Source organism: Cheilinus undulatus, linkage group 20 (assembly GCF_018320785.1).
Source record: "Cheilinus undulatus linkage group 20, ASM1832078v1, whole genome shotgun sequence".
NCBI lineage: Eukaryota > Metazoa > Chordata > Actinopteri > Labriformes > Labridae > Cheilinus > Cheilinus undulatus.
In genome coordinates, this window is record NC_054884.1 from 4,682,474 (window position 1) to 4,691,329 (window position 8,856).

The 8,856-nt window shown below is 39.5% G+C and overlaps 1 protein-coding gene across 1 annotated transcript; it reads right to left on the reverse strand.

Annotated features, from left to right (window-relative positions):
• Positions 1–3,344: 3,344 nt before the first annotated feature.
• LOC121528722 (protein Tob1-like) lies at positions 3,345–8,567 on the reverse strand. Its single transcript, XM_041816286.1, has 2 exons — positions 8,372–8,567; positions 3,345–5,470 (listed from the first exon to the last, which is right to left on the reverse strand). Exon 2 carries the CDS (start codon positions 5,306–5,308, stop codon positions 4,289–4,291), a length of 1,020 nt encoding a protein of 339 aa, XP_041672220.1. The 5' UTR covers positions 5,309–5,470; positions 8,372–8,567; the 3' UTR covers positions 3,345–4,288.
• Positions 8,568–8,856: the final 289 nt, after the last annotated feature.

The window sequence follows — 8,856 nt, forward strand, 5'->3', positions numbered from 1 at the left end:
ATTTTTTACTCTGACATTTATTTTCTATCGATTTTCCCATTTTACATTCTGTCTCCCATTAGGGGACAAATTTAATCTTTGTCACCTTTCATGTAAAAGTTTGCATACCAACTTTTAAAACATTTCCTAATCTATTTATGTCACTCATTAATTTTCAAGTTTAAAAAGTAACTACACCTCATGCCTGGCGGTTTTCTGCCTCAACAAGGTTCTTTTCTGACCTCCTGGATGAGTCGTCCATGTGCTTTTGGAGTCCTTTTGGTAGGCCGGCCACTCCTGGGAAGGTTCACTGATCCAAGTTTTCTCCATTTGTGGATAATAGTGCTCACCATGGTTTCCTGGAGTCCCAAAGCTTTAGTAGTGGTTTTGTTTCTCATCTTATTCTTGAATTTCTTCTTCTTTCTTCTTCATCATCATCATTTACATCAACTTTTTCCTATAATGAAATCTTCCAAAGCAAAAATTAGCATGAAGCATAACAACACACCTTTCTCATAACTGATTTCTTTATCTGTTTAAATGCTGACAGAAACATTTGAGAGTTAAGTAACTGGGTTTGACTTTTTCTCTTTTATCCCAGAGTGAAAGTCTTATGGATAAACTAAATGACTGTAGTTACATAACAGTGCTATAAAAGGCACTAGAGCATCTGTCTGTCATCAGTCTCTAAAATGTTAACATCCGTATAAGTCGTTCATTTATGAGGGCTTTAATCAGGCTTTGGTGTATTTATGTGGCTACTCTGGTCAGCTATAGTGACACCGCAGTGTTTCCATCATGAAGTGGAGAGGAGGAATCTTTAAAGCTCTTTTCCTTCCAGAGCTTTGAGTCATACATGATTGTAAATGTGATTATGTCTTTTGTTAGTTATGCTGCTGGAGCTCTTGACGAATGTTTGGCTTGTTCTTTGCTCCATGCCTCCTTCACATGACATTCAAAAGCACCATAAACCAGGCAGAGTATTTACTACCTTCTTAAACTCTCACTGCTGTTTGTGTTCTCTCTGAAGACATTCTTAGGAGGAACCACGACTCATTACAGATACTAAACATGTTAGATTTAAGCTATTTTAGTCAAACTAATCCAAACATGTAAGTAAATAAAATGTAATGAGAGAACTCAGCCTGTGCTGAGAACTGTATATGAAAAACAAACAGTTTTGAATGATGCTTTAGTCCTTTAAATCGAGGAAACATTATTTTATAAATGTTTGTTAAAAAATGTCAAAATATAAATGTTTACTCATTTTAAGCCCTTTCTCACAATCTAGAAAAGTAAATTTATAAGTTCAAAAACGTCAAAACATAAAATTGAAATGGAAAAATAATGTTTATTTTAAAGGCAACTATATTAGAAAGAAAGTCAAAATCAGTTAAAGAGGTCAAAATATGAAATAAAATTTGAAACTGTGAGTCTAAAAGGTCTAACTATGGGATTGTGAAGTCAAAGTTTGAAGTTGAAAATATGAGGTAAAATACAAAATAATTGGTTATGAAGGTCAAAATATCACTTAAAAATTTAAATTATGAATCTTAAAGCTCAAAATATTATATGCAAAGTCAAAATAATGAGTTGAAATGCTCAAAGTATGAAATAAAAGTCAAAACCCAAAGTTTGAGTCCTAACTGTGAGATGCTAAATTGAAAATGTGAAATTAAGACACAAATGAATTTCTTTTACTTCTTATCTAAATATTTTTACTCCTTACTTTTCAGATTTTATGACTTAACAAGGATATCTTAAATCATCAAGGATATGTTCACATTTTTATACTTGAGGAAATCTGCAGACCTCAGACTGATGGGACAGTTAGAACAGAAATATGAGATCATCTTTGGGGCCGGATTTGGCCCCCCGGCCTTGAGGTCGACACCTGTGGTGTATAGAGATTTGTAGTGTCATGCACAAGAAATTAAACTTCCTGCACATTTATGCAACAATTTCAGGCTGCAAAAATCACAAAAATAACTGTTATAATACTAAAAGTCTATTTAATTAAGAAAGCAGCATTACACATGTATTGTTATAAAAATACAAGTGACCTTAAAGGGATACTTCAACATTTTGGCAAATTCGCCCATGTCGTAATTCCTACAGTCTTAGTAATAGGTTCATTTCTTTTAGTTGTCGGTGCAAGCTGTTTCTAGATCTGGGGGACTGATATACCAGCTGCACAACTAACGCTATGGAAGCAGACGGTATTTCTTGCTATACTTCATCAAACTCATCAAACACACAATCCAACTCCAAAATGCTCTCGAGGACAAGTTGTGACCTGTACATTCACTACATTATGAAATAATAACGTATGATTATGTAACATTACGACACATGAAGCAAATACTGGGAACTATTTCTTGAGTAAACCACTGGGCGGAGTGACACAGTGCAGCAGCCATGTCTGGAGTGTAGTTCCGGCTTTGCATTTGCCTTTAAAACATCTCCGTCTCATAATGTTCCATGATTATTTTATGGCGTGGTGAATGTACAGGTCACAACTTGTCCTCGAGAGCGTGTTGGAGTTGTTGGATTGTGTGTTTGATGAGTTTGATAAAGGAAAGCAAAAAATACCGTCTGCTTTCATAGTGTTAGCTGTGCAGCTGGTATATCCATCCCCCCAGATCTAAAAACAGCTTGCACTGACAAGTAAAGGAAACGAACCTATTACTAAGACTATAGGGATTATGGCAATGGGAAAATTCGCCAAAATGGTGAAGTATCCCTTTAAGTGTTTAAATGTATTCTTTCCGCACCATGAAGAGCAAAAACAAATTTTTTTTGATGAATTAAAGAGTTTTATTTTGATGGTTTCAACTTCAGTGTAGCTGCTTTCTCTCTGGAGTGAAACAGGTCATTTCTGACCTTTAAGAGAGTTTACAGAAGACAAAACTTCTCCTGATATAATTTAATCAGTTTTCAATAAAGACAAAAAGACTGCTCACTCTGACAGCAACACCTTCAGAATAAACAAAGGCAGAAGCTTGAAGTGAAAGGCGATGCCTCACAGTGCTACACCGAGTGTGACGGTTCATAAATAGCTCTCCACCTGTCTTCACAGCTACACCGTCACTTCTCCTCCTGAACCTCCACCTCCATAAGTTTACAGCTCACACGCCGCAGCTTTGTTTCCACAGACGGAATCGCACAGTCAAATGTCCATTTTTAAACTCAAGCTGCCCTCATGACACAGAGGCGACTCCTATCATGTGACTATCAATACTATTATCTGCTCAGGCTGACGATTGCCCCATGGCAAAGTCTACTGCTGGTTAAATATTAGGAACACGAGTCAGCGTTGTGTTTAAACAAGCAAAAAAAAAAAAAATCAATCCACTTTAAACAGATCATGTTCAACTGTCGTTTATTTTATTAAAAAGACCAGGGTGCAAATATGAAATTAAAAAAAATAAAGACAAGCATATAATTTTTAAGCATTTAATACAAACTTAACAATATAAACTATTTCAGTCCCTCTTGACATGTAAGACACTGACTCAAAATACTTTGTTATACCGTATTTTTTATCAAGTATTGCACAATGTAGGTACAAAATTAATATTCATACGATTACATTTTGTCCATAGTATAGCAAAATCTTTTTAAACTTCTTAACAGAAAATACAATTCATCTTTCAGAAAAAGCAAATATTCCTACACTTGAATTCCACCACTAAGGAATACTCTGTACACAATCTTCAGAATATTTGATGTATTTTTTAAAGATGGATTTCTTTAACAATTATCTTTAAAAAAAGAAAAAATAAGGAAAAGCTGCTGCAGCCATCACAGATCACTGGAGTAGTAAAAAGATATAAATGCAACACCATGTCATAGAAACAATATATACTCTGATATCTTACAAACTCTGTACTAAATTAAATTATACAATTAGAAAAAGACCAAGTAACCCCACTTAGTAGTGCCAATTCATAAAAATCAGCCTTGTCTTACCACCTGTAAAATACTGTAAGAGGCCAAAACTTGAAGCTTGTTTTTTTTTTTTAGTTTTTGGAGAATTTTCTCAACATGGTAAAAAATTTTGTGCTTGGTTGGCAAAAAGGAAAAAGAAAAACAAGGATGCATGTTGAATTGAAGTAACCAAGCTTGGATGTGTTTGTACAACAAGCTTTTAGTAGAAACCAACTCAAGGGGGCCCAGTAAAAACACCCTTGGGCACATGCGCTTGACTGACTAGACTAGATCCTTGAAAGTCCAGTTCTAAGTGTGCGTTTTGTTTTTCCTTCTCTTTGAGCCACCATCATTCATAAATAACATCTCAGTGATGAGTTTAGTTAGCCATTACTGGCTGGAATTGCTGGTTAGAATACTGCATGTTGCTCAGACTGAAGTTGAGGCCATCCATAAGGGACTTGTCATTGAGGCTTCCGTAGGCCGCGAACATGTCAAAGGCATTGTTGTACTGCAGGGGGCCGAGTCCCAAGGAGCCCTCCCCGGGGAACACAGCTCCAGGGCTGGCCTGGCCCTGCAGGCTGGGGAACACAAACTCCTTGGCGTTAGGGGAGAGAGCAGAGGCCTTCTGCTGCTGCTGCTGCTGCTGCTGCTGCTGCTGACCCAGGCCCAGTCCGTACAGTGAGTGCATGGAGGTGGAGATGGCTTTCTGCTTCAGCAGGGTGTTGACATTCAGACCCAGGTTATTGGTAGGGGAGGTGCGGGCCACCTTGCTGCTACTGCTGTTGTTGGTGTTGTTGCCCCGGCCGCTGCTTTTCATTTTAGTGGAGCCAAATTTGGTGGCAGCAAAGGTGGCAGTGGTGAAGGTTAAGGGCTGGGTGGAGCGTGGCATGAAGGAGGGGCTCACGGCAGCAGATTGCCCAAAAGGAGGAGAGGGAGAGCTGGATTCTGAAGAAGCCCCGACAGGGTCACTGATTGGCATGAAGACCTGGGCCTCAGGATTAAAGCTGTTCTTGATTTCCTTGTCCAGCTCTGTCCCATTCTCATTGTTATCATCCACATATAGCACCTTGACTGGTCCCTTCTCCCCAATCTGGTATGAAACCTCAAAGGGGTCGATCCACACGCTAAGGTCCTGAGGGAGATTATTCCGGACATCTTCAATGTCCAGCCCGCTTTCTTTGGCTGCCTGCTCCACCACAGGGTCCACCTTCTCCCCTACATGGATGCACCTGAACCCTGAACCTTTGTATGGCTTATCCGGATACCAGTGGCCTTCATATTTCTTCTTCAGCTGTCTCTCAAGCTCTTCGCCGAAGATATTCACACGTCTTCGAGGGAGTTTGTTGTATAAATAGGAAATAATAAAGTTGAGTGCTACTTGAATTTCAAGCTGCATAGCTGCTTCAGTGGTAAGGATGATTCACTTTCCGTCACAGAGTTGCTTTTTCTGAGTGTTGCAAAAATCTCGAAGGCAGCAGTGATCAGCGCAATGACAATCTGATGGAGCGCCTGTTGCCAAAACAAATGTCCTTCCTTCAGCAGGGTTAGGTTCAGGATCCTGAAATGGACAAAAAAAAGAGAAACATTAGAAATTCTGTAGCTGCATTCACATCTGGTTAAACACAAATTAGAAATGTGTTAGCCACCTAGCCTAAAGATAAACAAACACACAAAATAGTCTGGGTCGGGCATGACCGATTGCACAGGGGATCACAGTACCAGCAGGCGAATGGTTTGCAAAGTGTAGCCAACATCAGCAGCGCTAGCACCTTAAGCCTGGGCTCATCTGCAGGTTAAAGTTCACATGGCTGTGCTAAATGCAGTTGCTTTGGTTGAGCGGTTATGCATGAGTATAAGCTGACACAGTGATGATACAAAATAACCGAGAATATTTTTGGCCCAAACATTGCTAGACTGTGCTATTTTTTCAAGATGCTAACAATGCTATGTGTTCACTATGGCTGTTAACTTTCAGGTAGTGGTGCTGTAGTGGCTAGGGTTGGGTATTGTTTGTTTTTTCCCCAATACCAGTTCTAGACAGATACTTTTTAGTGGTGCCGGTGCCTAGACGCTGCCTAAATCAGTACTTTTACCAAAAAAATGTAGAGATGCACGATGATACCAGCCTGATATCGGCATCAGCAGATATCAAAACTTCTGCAGATACTTAAAAATATTTTGGCTGTGACTAACATCACATATCAACTGTAAATTTTTGCAATGTTTGAGGCTGGACCAACAGGCCTACACCAGTTATGGTCTTTATCTTTTTTTACTCTCAATCTTTTGACTTCAAAATGTGTTTTAAGTTCTCAAGTTTTTTCTTTGTTCATCCTTAAACATCAAAATATGTTCAAAGGACTCAAGTTTAAGGTCTGAACTACATATTAGAATAATGATATCAATATCGGCCTAAAATAATTTGTAAGTATCTGCATATCAGATATCGGAAAAAATCAGATTCAATGCATCCCTAAAAAAGTGTAACAACTTTGTAGATCAATAACAATGTTTGGGTCGGGTTGACTAGGGTACCGAAATGAAGTATCAAAATCGGGGGTAGTATCTGGTACCATAGGTATCGGGTGTGTTGGTACTGATACCAGATGTAGTGACTTCTTGTGCTGGGCATTGTCATTACCTTTCAAACAGAGCATTTGACAGGGAATGACTGGTAATTCCAGTGCACACTGCTCCCACATTAGTACTCAAGCAAGCTAAATCACTGTATCTATCTATAAAAGATGCATAATATTGGATTTTTTGACAATATCTGATATGCTGATATATACAAAATCATGTTAGCTGTTAGCATTATTCAAATAAAGTTCTGGTTTAAATCTTAAGTCCTTAAAACACACCATTTAAAATCTACAAATGGACAAATGGACAAATTTAAGTCATGTGAATATACTTTAAGTTTAAGGAATGCAATAACAAAGAAAAAGTTCAGCTAACAAAGGTCTAGTGCAGGCTAAAACTCCACTAATGTACTTGTCTGTACAGCCAATATTTACAGAGGATATATCGGTTGCAAGTATCAGCAGAAATGTTCAAATCTGTCGATATCATACTGATGATTTTATGCATTCCCACTGTGCATCTACCCATCAGATAGATAGAGACAGTATAGATAAAACAACCCTGATATCTAGCTCCTGGTACTCTGTTTCCACCGGTCCCTCTCTCCCCCTCTGAGCGCAGCAGTGCTTCATCTCAGCTGCACAATATCAACAGCTATAAATAAACAGGGGCCACTGACTCAGAGACGGTGTCAGCAGTGTGTGTTCCCCAGCGGACTAGTGTGACAGAATACGCAAGCGGGGTTGACCTCTGCGGAGGGCGGTGAATCTGATAGCAGGTGTCAATAGTCAGGAGGGTTTTCAATCGACTCATCTGGGCACAAGGACATGTCCAGGCACAACTCCTGTCTCGTGCATTAAAGTGGGAGATTGTTGTTTGGTGAGTGGGGCTGCGAAATAAGGACCAAAAATGTGCTAGCTATTCTAAATAAAAAGGGAGATGAATAATAAAGATGTTTTCAGTAAAATGAGTCAAATGCACATGGATTTAATCTCACACATACAGGTTTAGTTCTCAATATTTACATGAAAAGTTAAACATAAATCAACTCCCTGCATGTTGAAGATGAATTAGATAAAGCTCTCCCTATCATCATCTCTTTGCCAGCAATCTTATTACATTAGTGGTTCTCAAAACAGTATTTTACTGAGTATTAAGCCTGGCATCTACTCTGTCTCAAATCTAAAACCTATAGATACAAACGGTGTTATTTATGATTCAAAACATTTGCATAAATTCTAAAAACTCGACATATTGCCCAGCCCTACTGAGGAGCTATATCAGTGCTCACGGTGAACAGACTTAGCTACAGTAGATAGAGGAGCACGTACGAGAATTGCTGTTACATAATCCGCATTCAAAGTCTAACCACGGCCATAAAGCCCGAGCAAAAGACACTCACTGAATGGCATTACGACAGTGTCAATAAATGCAAAAAAGACTCGCTTTCTCTATCACGTTCGCCTCTGATACAGCTCCCCTACTAAGCATAAGCAGGCCAACTTAATGAAGGGTGTGAACAGAAATGTAGCAGGCTAGCTATCCGGACGCCAGATAGTGTTAATGTTTAGCTAAGACCAGCTGGTTACCAGCGTTTCCTCACAGCAGGAGAAAGATATATGGGCACAGAAAGCCAATGGACGGTAGCGTCACTATTGACAGCAACGCCAGAATTATAATGGCTTTAATCTGAAGAGGCAGCAGCTATGTTGGGCAGCGTTTAACTAAGCTAGGTGGCTACAGCCTTAATGTCTCGTATGGCTAACATTTAACGACGTAAATGAGCGAGTGTCAGCTTCAAAATCAGAAAGACATAAAGCGAAATAATGCAGTAACATCCGACTAATCATAACAGCCGTTATTTCAATCTACTTACATGAAAATTCACAGCAGGTCCTTCATGCACGTACTAAAGTCCGTCCTAGCAAACGTCAATTCTTGTACAGCCTCTCGAAATACTTCCTAAAAGAGTCACGAGTGATGTTATAATGTTCCAGGCGATTCTGCTGCCTTGAGGTATTGTTGAAATCCGATTCACAGGCTAACAAGCCGACTCCCCACAGCCTGGGAGTTTTTACAACTCTGCCCTTTAAAACTTGGGCTGATTTGTTTTTATAGTAGTCCTCCGCCACGGACATGGAGGAGGTGGTGATGCGGCTCGCAGAGGTCAACACCCAGTAACGCGCTCCTATTGGCCACGAGTTGCTTCGTCATCAACAACCGTCTCAGCTGCGCCTCTGATTGGACGATTCTGTGCTCAATCAACCGCATGGTTCTATTTACGGTAGTGCTTTGCCTTTCATGTGCTAAGGACTATTTAACTCGGGCAGATGTTTCCGTAAATACCTTTTGAAAGCGATG

Coding starts and splice junctions, on each gene's coding strand:
- LOC121528722 (XM_041816286.1), bottom strand. CDS start 5,308: ATGCAGCTTGAAATTCAAGTAGCACTCAACTTTATTATTTCCTATTTA.